The following is a 14,292-nucleotide window of genomic DNA, read 5'->3' as shown; positions in this document are numbered from 1 at the left end:
CTTTTTTTCCTCATAAATACCTATTGCCTTTGTCTCCTAATCAGAACATTATTTGGGCTTCCACCTGAATTGATTCCCAAATAGTTATTCTTATTGATCTCAAATAAATGCTTGTTTGCCTCTCACTTTGAAAGGCCTTTTTATTTTTAGGTTATCAATTATTGCTTTGTTACTGTCTAAACCTAATGGATAAAATGTTAATAGAAATTAAACTTAAAAATGTGCCATGTCTTTATAGACTTTACATTGTGAATAGTACAAAAATTTGAAGAAATATTTTTCTAGTAATGAAAACTATTATCCAATAAACAATATCATAAATAAGTGCATCACATATTAGAAGGTATTTTGTCTATAGAAAAAAAGAAAGGGGAAGAGGGATTGAGGTAGGTGGGGGGTATTCTACCTCAGTCTCTTTTTTTTTTATTGAATGTATTAGGGTGACACTGGTTAATAAAAGTATTTAGGCCGAAACTGGTTTGGCTCAATGGATAGAGCGTCGGCCTGCGGACTGAAGGGTCCCAGGTTCAATTCTGGTCAAAGGCATGTACCTGGGTTGCGGGCACATCCCCAGTAGGAGATGTGCAGGAGGCAGCTGATCGATGTTTCTCTCTCATCGATGTTTCTGGCTCTCTATCTCTCTCCCTTCCTCTCTGTAAAAAATCAATAAAATATATTTTTTAAAAAAAGTATTTAGGTTTCAGGTGTACAATTCTATAATACATCATCTGTATGTTGTGTGTTCACCACCCCAAGTCAAGTCTCTTTCCATCACCATTTATCCCCTCTTTACCCTCTTCTACCTCCCCCCAACCCTCTTTCCCTCTGGTAAACACTGTACTGTTGTCTGTGTCTGTTTTTTGTTTTGTTTTGTTTGCTAAGTCCCTCTACCGTTTTCCCCTAGCCTGGTAAACCCTCTCCCCTCTGACAGCTGTCAATCTGTTCTCTATGAGTCTGTTTCTATTTTGTTTGTTAGTTAATTTTGTTCATTACTACCCACATATAAGTGAAATCATCGTACTTGACTTTCTCTGACTAATTTCACTTAGCATAATGCTCTTGAGGCCCATCCATGCTGTAGCAAAGGGTAAGATTTCCTTTTTCATGACATGGCGAGTGGCATTTCTTTGTCTCAGTCTCTCTTTAACAGTGGCTTAGTATTTCTTATCTTTCCATTTACTCCCCATAAGACTGACAATATGCTAAGTGCTGAGGATACAACTATGACCATATAAATAGGGTTTCTCCTCTTGTGAAGTTTATAGTTTAATGGGAGACAGTCAATAAACAACACAAATTAACTTGATAATTATAGGCAATGATTAAATACTATGAAAACATAAGAAAATTACTGTCGGACTGGGGTGGGGAGAGGCTGGTTAACCTAGACTGGTGATCAATAAACGCCTCTGAAAAGTGACATTTAAGCTTGAGTGATGAGACAGAAGCAGTCTTTAAAAACTAATTTTTCTAATCCCCTCTTTTTTCCTAGGATCTGTAGTTGGGAAGTAGTGGTCCCTTATGCGTCCGATAGTGATTCAGGAAGTGTGGATTTGCAGCTGAGCAACTTAGAGGATATTATAAAGGGCCCAAGTAGCCTTGAATTTACAGGTAAAAGGGGGAAAGAATGGGGTGGAGGGGCATCTTTTTTCAAGTCATGTGACTCGGTAACCAGCCCTTGACTAGACTTTGACAATGAATTTGGTCCCTGACTTTAAAACCTTGGAATATGATTGGAAAAATGAGATAAGATACATTATTCTAGACATACAGGATACTAACTTGGTCCTGAGACAAATAATCCTGCCTATTTGCACAAGGTCTACATGCTAGAAGGATTCTGAGAAGAGAAAGGTAGGTGTGGGTGGAATTTGGATTGGCCTACAAAATAACTATCTTTCATTCATTCTGTAACTATTAAGTACAGGCTGGTGCTGGTGCCGGCCTTGGGCCTTTTATTGATAGCTTTGGGGCTCCCTGACCCAGCTGCAGCTTGGTTGACAGGTTTTAGGCTGAGAAAGGACAGGCCATTCATATCCAAAAGCCACTGCACACAGCTTGGGTGGCATTGTAAATTGGGTGGGACAGGGTCTCAGGGAATCTCCAAGGCGAAGCAGACAGAATTGGCTGCCAGTCAGCCCTGCACCAAGGAGGCCCCAGCACGAGAACAATGACATGCATCAGTGAACAAAACTAACATGGTTCCTGCCCTCACAATTTACATCATAGTGCTGAGAACAACCAAAATAGGTAAAGAGACAGTAAATAAAGTAATTACAAGTTGTAGTAAACACTATGAAAGAATTAAACAAGGACTGAGACCCCAAAAAAATAAATAAATAAAGGGATGGGACCTAATTTAAATCATGTTTGGCAGAGAGAACCTGTCTGAGACATTGCTGTTTAAACCTAAAGAGGGTCTCAAAGACATGAAAGAGCTACCCAGGTGAGAAGTAGAGGGAAGCAGTATTTGCATGAGACAGGAAAGACTATAGTATGTTTGAGGAACTACATTCATTTATTTGTACATTCATTCAATAAATATTTACTGAAGCCCTGCTATACTCTAAACACTGATCTAGCTGCTGGAGATATAGCAGTGAACAGAACAAACCCAGTATACTCCTAGGGAAACAAAGAAATGGAACTCAGTATAATGTGTGATTGGGGATGGAGGTGGGAGTAAGGAGCAAATATGAAGAGGTTTATTAGCAGCTAGGAGGATATTTAGCCAAAATGGGCAGAGGGGATTCAGGAAAGGCATGCTGGCGCTGAGCCCTGAAGAATGAGTAAGAGTTAGATATGCAAGGAGAGATAAGTGAAGGTGGGACAGAAGAAGGAAAAACATACAAGCAAAAGGAAAGCCTTTGTGAAGATAGGAGGTGAACAAGAACATGGCTTCTACTGGATAACAAGAACATGGCAGGGAGTGGGAGGAATTTGCAGAAGAGGCTATAATTCAGGAGACCAAAAGGAGTACAAAAATTGAGTGGTAGAAACCCTCAGATGATAGGTATGTTAAGGGGGAAATAGCCTATTTGTCCAATAGGAACAGGGATTTGGTATTGAAAAATAGAGAAGGTAAGGATGTAAACCTACATGATGCCACCACAAATATTGTCACTCAGTGAGCAAAGGAATAAGATTTGCCAACACTTCTTTGGTGCTAGTTCTATATCAGCCAAATGAGGTAGATTCTATTATGATCCCCATTTTGGAAGTGAAGAAATAGGCCCAGAGAAAGTAAGGCCTCACAGAGTCAGAATGCTGGAAAAAAGCAGAGCAAGGATTCCCTACACTGGAGCCTCTGCCTTTAAAGTACATCTCAGGCCAGGAAGGAAATACCTCAAGCACGTATTGCAATCTGGTCAAGCAGGAAGAAAACAGCAAGGTACTGTTACTATATTTTAAGCTTTTGTCACCACAGTCATAAGCTTTTGAATTTGAATAATATCTACTATTTAAGTGCTTACTGTGGGCCACATACTGGAATAAGTCTTATATGTATTTTATCACTTAATCCTCATAATGGTCTTGTTTTACAAGTGAGGAAACAGGTTTCAACAGACTAACTTGATAAAAGTCATAGAAGTAGAGGAGGAACCAAGATGGTGACATAATTAAACACATGTACTTGCTGCCTCCCACTACCAAATCAAAATTACAACTAAAATACAGAACAACTATCATCCAGAACCACGGGAAAGCTGGCTGAATGGAAGTACTACAACTAGAGAGGTAAAGAAGAAAGCACTTTGAGACTGGTAGGAGGTGCGGACGTGTGGAACAGGCTGGTCTGGCACGCGGGTGTGCTGCTTTTTTAATCGTGAGGGAGATCGCCTCTTTGGAGGCTGCCCGGAGGAGTGAAGAGTCCCAGCCCCACACCAGACCCCCAGCCCAGGGTCCCAGAACTGCAGAAAGAAGTCCCTATGGGCAGTAAGAACTACGGACTATAAAAACAAGTGTGGATTGGGGCTGAGTGACACACAGGCTGCTGGAGAACCAACTGCTCCTCTTAAAGGGCCAGCACCGTGAACTGAATTTACAAGCTCCCACTTTCTCTGAGTTCCAGTGCCAGGCAAGGCTCTGGGGGACCCAGACATAAACAGGGAGAAACTGGACTATCTGGCATTGGGGTAGGAATGCAGGGGTGGCTTTCTTCCAGACGGAGGTACTCCCAGCAGCCATTGTTCCCATGCTGGGGCCTCCTCAGTGCAGGGCTGACTGGCAGCCATTTCTGTTTGCTCCACCCTGGAGATTCCCTGAGACCCTGTCCCACCCAATTTGCAACCACATCCAAGCTGTGTGCAGCAGCTTTTGGATATGAATGGCCTGTCCTTTCTCAGCCTAAAACCTGTCAACCAAGATGCAATTGGGTTAGGGAGCCCCAAAACTATTAATAAAAGGCCTAAGGCCGGCACCAACACCAGCCTGCTTTGCCTCACAGCTGGGCCTCATCTGGACACTTCCAAATCTGATACAAAGAGGAGGAATCTGCAGATCTCTCTGTAGCTCCTGCTGGGTGGCCCTAGGCAGTGGCTGACTTTGCACCTCCTTGGAGATCCAAGAGCCAGTGTACCCAGTGGTCAGTGTGAGACCATACCAGATTACAACTCTTCACATCCATAAGGGGCAGACTCAGTGAGCACCAAAGCCCAACTGAAGCAAGTCCTGCCTAATAAGGGTGTCTCCTGCACAGCAGCTCTCCCACTGTAGTCACAGCTGGTCCCTACAGCCAATTGGCCTAGAGGTCAATTTCTCCCAGTGATACCAACAGCAATCACGGTTTAACTACAACAAGACTGTGCACACAGCCCACAAAGGGGTGCATCAAGAGTGTCCACCTCAGGTGATTGGGGAGGTTGAGCCACTGGGCCCTATAGGACACCTACTACACAAGGCCACTCTATCAATTCAAGGAGACTTAGCAGCTACCTAATACATAGAAACAAACACAGGGAAGCAGCCAAAATGTGGAGACAAAGAAACATGTCACAAATAAAAGAAATGGAAGAAAGAAAACTACTGGATATAGAGTTCAAAAGCACAGTTATAAGGTTACTTGACAATCTTCTAGAAATCTTCAAAGAACTTAGTGAGACCTTCAAGGATCTTAGTGAGAATGCCAAAAAAATGGAAACGGACCAGTCAGAAATTAAGCATACACTAACTGAAATAAAGAATAATACACAGGGATTCAACAGTAGACTAGAGTATCCCAAGAATCTAGTTAATGATTTGAAATATGAGGAAGCAAAAAACACCCAGCCAGAAGAGCAAAAAGAAAAAAGAATCCAAAAATATGAAGATAGTGTAAGGAGCCTCTGGGACAATTTCAAGCATATCAACATCCAAATTATGGCGGTACCAGAAGAAGAGAGAGAGCAAGATACTGAAAACCTATTTAAAGAAATAATGACAGAAAACTTCCCCTACTTGGTGAAAGAAATAGACTTACAAGTCCAGGAAGCGCAGATAACCCCAAACAAAAGGAATCCAAAGAGGACCACACCAAGACACATCATAATTAAAATGCCAAGAGCAAAAGACAAAGAGAGACTCTTAAAAGCAGCAAGAGAAAAACAGTCAATTACCTACAAGGGAGTGCCCATACAACTATCAACTGATTTCTCAACAGAAACTATTCAGGCCAGAAGGGAGTGGCAAGAAATATTCAAAGTGATGAATAGTAAGAACCTACAACCAAGAATACTCTACCCAGCGAAGCTATCATTTAGAATTGAAGGTCAGATAAAGAGCTTCACAGACAAAAAAATGCTAAAGGAGTTTATCACCACGAAACCAGTATTATATGAAATGCTGAAGGGTATTCTTTAAGAATAGGAAGAAGAAGGTAAAGATAAAAATTATGAACAACAAAGTGACAACAAATACATATCTGTCAACAAGTGAATCTCGAGAGAAACCAAGATGGCAGCATAGGTAAACACTGGAGATTGCTGCCTCGCACAACCACTTCAAAAATACACTAAAAGACGGAACGGACATCACTCAGAACCACAGGATGTCCGTTGAGGGAATATTCTACAACTAGAAGGAAAGAGAAAAGCATACCGAGACTCAGAGGAGGCGCAGTGCGGAAGTAAAATACTAAGGCGCGGAGGTACACGTGGAGCGGGCTTGCGGCTGAGGGCGCGGTTGTCTGTTTCAATCGGGAGGGAGTCTCAGGCTCTGAGCTCCAGTTCCGGGCAAGTCTCTGGGGACCCAGACTCAAACGGGAGAAGCGGGACTGTCTGGCATCGGTCGGAACTCGAGGGCAGCTTTCTCTCCGAGGTTTGCAGCGGTTGCTGGGACACTGAGAGGCAGAGCCCCTGGGGATGGGACTGAGAGCAGCCATAACTACTCGCTCCACCCACCCTGTTGATCCCCTGGGACCCGCCCTGCCCAAGCCTTGCACAGAGGCATTTGCGGGATAGCCTCAGGCAAAGGCTAGATTAGCACCTCCCTAGAGGACAGAAGTTCTCCCACTGCAGACACAGCTGATTCTGATTCTCACAGCCAGTTGGCCTGGAGGTCAAATCCCCCCCAGTATTACCTACAACAATCAAGGCTTAACTACAACAAGACTGCGCACAAAGACCACATGGGGGTGCACCAAGAAAGCATAAAAAATGCGGAGACAAAGAAACAGGACACAAATTATAGAAATGGAGGAAAGCAGAATGCTGGATATAGAGTTCAAAACCACACTTTTAAGGTCTCTCAAGAACTGTCTAGAAGCTGCCGATAAATTTAGTAAGGCCCTCGAAAAGACTGGTGAGACCGCCGATAAATATAGTGAGATCCTCAAGAAATCTAATGAGACCCTCGATGTTGTGATAAAGAACCAACTAGAAATTAAGCATACACTGACTGAAATAAAGAATATTATACAGACTCCCAACAGCAGACCAGAGGAGCCCAAGAATCAAGTCAAAGATTTGAAATACGAAGAAGCAAAAAACACCCAACTGGAAAAGCAAAATGAAAAAAGAATCAGAAAATACGAAGATAGTGTAAGGAGCCTCTGGGACAGCTTCAAGCATACCAACATCCGAATTATAGGGGTGCCGGAAGATGAGAGAGAGCAAGATATTGAAAACCTATTTGAAGAAATAATGACAGAAAACTTCCCCCACCTGGTGAAAGAAATAGACTTTCAAGTCCAGGAAGCGCAAAGAACCCCAAACAAAAGGAATCCAAAGAGGACCTCACCAAGACACATCATAATTAAAATACCAAGAGCAAAAGACAAAGAGAGAATCTTAAAAGCAGCAAGAGAAAGAAACTCAGTTACCTACAAGGGACTACTCATACGACTGTCAGCTGATTTCCCAACAGAAACTTTGCAGGCCAGAAGGGAGTGTCAAGAAATATTCAAAGGCCGAAACCGGTTTGGCTCAGTGGATAGAGTGTCGGCCTGCGGACTGAAAGGTCCCAGGTTCAATTCCGGTCAAGGGCATGTACCTTGGTTGCAGGCACATCCCCAGTGGGGAGTGTGCAGGAGGCAGCTAGTCGATGTTTCTCTCTCATCGATGTTTCTAACTCTCTCTCTCTCTCCTTTCCTCTCTGTAAAAACTCAATAAAATATATTTAAAAAAAAAAAAGAAATATTCAAAGTAATGAATACCAAGAACCTACAACCAAGATTACTTTATCCAGCAAAGCTATCATTCAGAATTGAAGGTCACATAAAGAGCTTCACAGATAAGGAAAAGCTAAAGGAGTTCATCACCACCAAACCAGTATTATATGAAATGCTGAAAGGTATCCTTTAAGAAGAGGAAGAAGAAGAAAAAGGTAAAGATACAAATTATGAGCAACAAATACGCATCTATCAACAAGTGAATCTAAGAATCAAGTGAATAAATAATCTGATGAACAGAATGAACTGTTGATTATAATAGAATCAGGGACATAGAAAGGGAATGGACTGACTATTCTTGAGGGGGAAAGGGGTGTGGGTGATGCGGGAAGAGACTGGACAAAAATCGTACACCTATGGATGAGGACAGTGGGTCCGGAGTGAGGGCGGAGGGTGGGATGGGAACTGGGAGGAGGGGAGTTATGGGGGAAAAAGAGGAACAAGTGTAATAATCTGAACAATAAAGATTTTATTTAAAAAAACAACAACAAGTGAATCTCAAAATCAAATGAATAAAAAATCTGATGAACAGAATAAACTGGTGAATGGAATAGAATCAGAGGCATGGAAATGGAACAGACTGACGGTTCTCAGAGGGAAGGCGTATGAGGGGGGTGTGGGAAGACAAAGATCTTTTATGTATGCAGTACCTATGGACACAGAAAATAGGGTGGCAAGGGCCTGCAGTGGGGTAGGAATCGGGTGGAGGGGAGCTTTGGGGGGAAAAAAGGGATATCTATAATAATCTCAACAATAAATTTTTTTTTTTAAGTCATAGAACTAATAAGTGGGAGAGCCAGGATTTCAGCTAGTCTGAAACTGAGATAAGGTTTGTGTTCTTAACAGCTCTGCTAGAGTTCACTCCAATGTTTTTGTAGCTTAGGAAGCCCTTAGAGAACATTGAATTTGTAATTATTGAGAAAACTGAGATTCATAAAGGGGAATGGCTTGGGCAGAGCAAACAATAAAGGTGACAACAGGTGGTTCTCCCCACTAAACTGTATAACTTTACATAGTATGGGGGCATCATCTGATGTCTTTCTTTTGATATTAGACTCAGACATCTCTGTCATCTCTTGACTTCCTCTGGAATCCCTCACAGATAGGTTCAGATACCTGACTCATGACGACGCCTTCAGTGAGGCCAACGTTGAGAACCTGATCGAGTCCATCCAAGAGTTTTTTCATGGTGAGCTAAAGGTACGCACAAGCAATCTTTTTTTTCTTTTTTAATATATATTTGATTGATTTTTTACAGAGAGTAAGGGAGAGGATTGAGTTAGAAACATCAATGAGAGAGAAACAGCGATCAGCTGCCTCCTGCACACCCCCTACTGGGGATGTACCCGCAACCAACATGCATGCCCTTGACCGGAATCGAACCTGGGACCCTTCAGTCCGGAGGCCGATGCTCTACCCACTGAGCCAAACCGGTTAGGGCACAAGCAATATTTTCAAGTTATCCATCTTATTCCTTCATTTTAACAAATATTTTAAAGACCATTATAAACTTATGAACAAAAATAGATACAGAGGCAGAGCTGCCTCAAACAGACTGTCAAACTACAGCAGGAAGGCCGGGGAGGGTGGGAGGGCAGGAAGGGGTGGGTAGGAGATCAACCAGAAGGACTTGTATGCATGCATATAAGCATAACCAATGGACATAAGACACTGGGGGGTAGGGGAAGCCAGGGGATTGTCAACGGTGGGGAAAAGAAAAGGAGACATATGTAATACTCTTTGTAATACTTTAAGCAATTAAAAAAAAAAGAAGAAAAATAAAGAAAAGAAAAAGAAATGTTCATGAGTGTCTAAATTGGAAAAATCATACCGAGGAGTAATTAACAATATAATTGAGGTGAAAGTGTAAATTACTCATGATTCAATAAATCCATCTCTAGTGGGATACCATAGAGAAAAAAACAAAACAAAAACACCCTATTATTTCTTTTTATACAAATAATTTATAAGCTATAAATCTTATATTTATACTTTTTTATTTTTCTATTTATAATATATATAACACTTATTACATTCCTATAAAAACAAAGAAAATCATAATAAAAATTTAAGTTAATCTTTATTCATTCTACTGTCCTGAGATGACTGCTGTTAACATTTTGGTATATATATTTTCAGAGTTTTTTCTGTGTATACCAATGAATGTAATTATAGACAAATAAACATCAGAAATGGTGGGAGAAAAACATTTCTAAGTCAATAGCTAGAATCTATATTATCCTGCCCTGGCTGGTTGTGGCTCTTTAGTTAAAGCTTGTGCCCACGCACTGAAGAGACTTGGGTTTGATTCCTGGTGGAGGGCAAGTACCTGGATTGTGGGTTTGATCCCTGGCCCTGGTCAGGCAAGTGTGGAAGGCAACTAGTCAATGTGTGTCTCTCTCACATCAATGTTTCTCTCTCTTTCTCTCTCTCTCTCTCTCTTTCCCTCACCCCTCCCAACCACCCCCTTATTTTCTTCTCCCTCTCCCACTTCTCTCCCTCCCTTCCACCCTCTCTAAAAACCAATGGAAAAAATATCCTCGGTGAGGATTAACAACAACAACAAAAATCTATATTATCCTACTTAATACAGTATTCCATTGTTTAGGTGAAACATTCATCCATTCACTTATTCATTCTATGAGAGTACATAACAGAAGAATTTATCATAACCTGGGAGTAAAAGAAGGCATTGCTGAGGAAGTAACCCTTAGCTTAGATCTGAGGAACGAATAGGTGAAAATAGAAGTTAGAGTTGGAGGGTGTGTTCAGAAAAAGGAAATGGAGTGCTTGACAACTTTGTGGCAGAAAGGAGCAGAGAATCAAAGTCTGGGGTGTTTAAAGCATAGTGTGGAAGGTGTGTCATTCTTCAACAGACACTTAGGTTTCCATATTTTGGCTCCTATGAATAATGATGCAATAAACAAGGAAGTGCAGACATCTCTTTGAGATCCGGATTTCATTTCCTTTGGATATATGTACATATACACAGATGTTTTTGGTTTGTGAAAATTGATCAAGCTTTACATTTTTTTCTATGTATAATACCAGTAAAAATGTTTTTAAAACACTTAAAACCAGAATGTTGGTCTTCACTTTTGACTCAGACTATTTCCCAAAGGCATCACAAACTCAACATATAAAAACTAAGTGGCCACAGCTGGTTTGGCTCAGTGGATAGAGTGTCGGCCTGTGGACTGAAGGGTCCCAGGTTCGATTCCGGGTCAAGGGCACGTGCCAGGGTTGCAGGCTTGATCCCCAGTGAGAGGTGTGCAGGAGGCCAATCAATAGTTCTCTCTCATCACTGGCGTTTCTATCTCTCTCTCCCTCTCCCTTCTTCTCTGAAATCAATAAAAATATATTTAAAATAAATAAATAAAATAAAAACTAAATGAACTTGAAGACATTAGCAGGGGTCCCTTTGGGAAGGGCCTTGACCTCCACGGGTGCTATTGAAAGATTTTTGATAGTCACCTGGTCAAATTTGCATTTTTTAAACAATGAATCTGATGATGGGGGAGGGGGAGAGTAGATCGGAGAGAGGCCAAACTAGAGCAGGCAAACCTAGTGTTGCATTGTTATACTAATCCTGGTGCGAGATAATCAGGCCATAAAGTCAGTTTCTTGCTCTGTATTGCTACTCGCTTTCCAGAGAGCTTCTACCAGTTTTATACCATCTATATGTGTGAAGGAGGGGGGATAGGAGATGAGACAGGAAGAAATTTTCTCCAGATTGTAGAATTATTTGTCTTTTATTTTCTTCTTTATACTTTATTTTTTCCAAGTTTCTATGGTAAATAGATAGTGCTTTCATATTTAGAAAAAGAGAATAATACAAAAGAGATTTTGTTCTTCAAATCAGAACTTGCATTTTAATAGGAAACAAAGATTCAAAATAATGAATATTTAATGGCATCAAGAGAGCTAGAAGTAACAGCATCAGAGGTCTCCGTTAGGAAGCTTAATCAGACAGCAGTATGCAGGGTGAGTAGGTGAGGCAACAAAGACTAAAGGTGGGAAAAGCCATCAAGGAGCACTTAGAAATCTAGCTGAGAGGGAAAACGAGGTCACAAACCCAGGCAGGACCAGTGGACAAGGAATTCCGTCCTCTGTAATTTATTCATTACTCATAATAAAAGACTGACATTGGATTGAATGACATGTCCGTTGTTTAAAACATTCCAAGAAACTTCAAAAGCCCTCTATAATGACCAAGTGGGATGACAATGTATAATTGTATTTTTATCATTTTTTTACAAATTCAGAGTGAACATGAGAAGCTGACATACCTAAGATCTTTGTCTTCTCTCAGCCGAATTTTACCTTATGATGAAACCACAGAATCATTCATTCACGGCCACATCGCAGACATTGTGCATATTCTATACGTAAGTATCATGACTTTATCACAAATTATTGGGGCTATGCAAATTCAGTGATCTGGCTAACAAATTTTTAGTGGCTTCACTTTTTTTCCCCCCTGTTAATCCTCACCTGAGGATATTTTTCCATTGATTTTTAGGGAGAGTAGAAGAGAGAGGGAAAGACAGGAAGAAACATTGATGTGAGAGAAACACATCAATTGGTTGCCTCCTGCATGAGCCCCGACCCGGGCCCAGGCCTGAGAGGAGCCTGCAACCTAGGTATGTATGTGCCCTTGACCAGAATCAAACCCAGGACCCTTTGATCCACAGGCTGACGCTCTATCCACTGAGCCAAACCGGCTAGGGCTTCACTTTTATTATTGATCCCCTTATCCTTTTCTCATATCAGTATTTCTGCATAGAGGAGAAATACTCAGGGGTACTCTACAAATGTAATCAGCCTTGACAAATTGATTGAAAAAGAAGTAGAAAGGAGAGGGGTAACAATTAAATTTCTCAGTAAAAACAATGGTGTGTTCTCATTAATCAAGCAGTAGTTCTGAGGCAAACTCTATAATGCAGTACCGAGGTTCAAGGACTAGCTCTGCCTCTTTCTAGCAAGGTGACTTTGGAATACTACCAACTTCTCAGTGCCTCAGTTTCTTCATCTATAAAATAAGGATAGCTGTATCTACTTCACAAAGCTGTTGAGAGCATTAAATAAGAAGTAGATGTAAGCCAGGTAGCATAGTACCTAACACCTATTTTGCATTTAAGAAACATGATTGTAGGTGTTCACAACTGCCCTTGCTCTCTAACCCCAGCTCCAGCCCAAGGAGAAGGGAGGTAAGTAGAGAGGTCTCTCTATCATGGCTCCTATAAAGCAGGCTGCCCACAAATCCACCAGTGGCAAAGCACCAAGGAAACCACTGGCTACCGAAGCCCCTCACAAGAGTGGGGCCTCTGCTGGAGGAGTAAAGAAACCTCATTGTTAAAGGCCTAGTACTGTGGCACTTTGTGAAATTAGATGCCATCAGAAGTCCATTGAACTAATTTCCAAACTTACCTTCCAGTGTCTGGTATGAGAAATTGCACAGGATTTCAAAACAGATCTGTGCTTCCAGAGTGTAGCAATTGGTGCTTTGCAGGAGGCAAGTGAGGCCTATCGGGTTGGCCTTTTTGAAGACACCAACCTGTATGCTATCCATGCCAAACATGTAACAGTTATGCCAAAAGACATCCAGCTAGCATGCCTCGGGCACAGAGAACATGCTTAAGAACTCACTAGGATGGGAAACATTTCATTCTTTAAAAAAAAAAAAATTTTTTTTTCTCTCCTTCCTGTTATTGGTAGCTCTGAACATTAAGTATTTTTTCGCCATGGGGTTAAAAGGTACCTAAGTATATGATTGCAAGTGGGAAATAGGGGCCAGGAATCAGGTATTGGCAGTTTTTTCATTTTCATTTGTGTGTGAATTTTTTTTACTATAAATGTGGGAACATAAAGCATTAATGCAAGTCAAAACGTTTCAGTAAACAAGTTTCAACCATTCAACTTTATAACAATATAAATAAACCCATTAAATTTTTTCTGGACAATGCCAGCATTTGGATTTTTTAAAAACAAATAAAGTTCTTATTGATGGCAACTAAGTGATATTTGTAGCATTTTTATCATACAGTAGATTCTATCCATTCAGTATACTTTTCTGAGTTGTTTCACATGCAAGTGCATGTTTTTAATGTTGTCTGTCTGCTGTGCTATTCCTGTAAGTTTGCTATTAAAATACATTAAACTGTTTTTTAAAAGAAACGTGATTGTGTTCTTTTTATTTTTTTTTGGTCCTATTTGTAATTAACTTAAGCCACACTCTGCCACAAACTCATTCATTCATTGCCCTCTTAGGTGCCTGACCGTCCCAGGCAGTGACCTGGAAATTGGGGCTTCAAAGACAAGGAAGACATAATCCCTGTTTCTGCAGCCAAGCAAGGTGTAGTCAGCTGTCACAAGGACTGTGACAAAAGTTTAAATAGGTATAGTGAGAGCACAGAGGAGTGAGTGAGTGGTCAATTCCATGTCAAAGGATCCAGACTTTACAAAGGAGATGATGCACTTAAGCAAGCACTTAACTTTTTGATGCTTTAATTTTCTCATCCATGAAATGTCCCTTTCAGGTTTCCTAAAGCTCTAAAATTCTGAATCTGAGATTTCTTGTACACTCCAGGAAAATGAGCAGTTCTTCCACCCACAGATCTAAAGGCTGATTGGATTGATGATTCGCA

At 41.0% G+C, this 14,292-nt stretch overlaps 1 protein-coding gene across 1 annotated transcript; it reads left to right on the top strand.

Annotated features, from left to right (window-relative positions):
• The first annotated feature begins 1,077 nt into the window (after positions 1-1,077).
• On the top strand, positions 1,078-13,799 carry LOC132239600 (protein MROH8-like). Its single transcript, XM_059706109.1, has 4 exons — positions 1,078-1,611; positions 8,748-8,845; positions 11,911-12,033; positions 12,834-13,799. Exons 1-4 carry the CDS (start codon positions 1,437-1,439, stop codon positions 12,861-12,863), a joined length of 426 nt encoding a protein of 141 aa, XP_059562092.1. The 5' UTR covers positions 1,078-1,436; the 3' UTR covers positions 12,864-13,799.
• Positions 13,800-14,292: the final 493 nt, after the last annotated feature.

Source organism: Myotis daubentonii, chromosome 8 (genome assembly GCF_963259705.1).
Source record: "Myotis daubentonii chromosome 8, mMyoDau2.1, whole genome shotgun sequence".
In the NCBI taxonomy this organism is placed as follows: Eukaryota; Metazoa; Chordata; class Mammalia; order Chiroptera; family Vespertilionidae; genus Myotis; species Myotis daubentonii.
The sequence above is the reverse complement of the archived record's forward strand: the minus strand, read 5'-3'. Positions and strand labels throughout refer to the sequence as shown.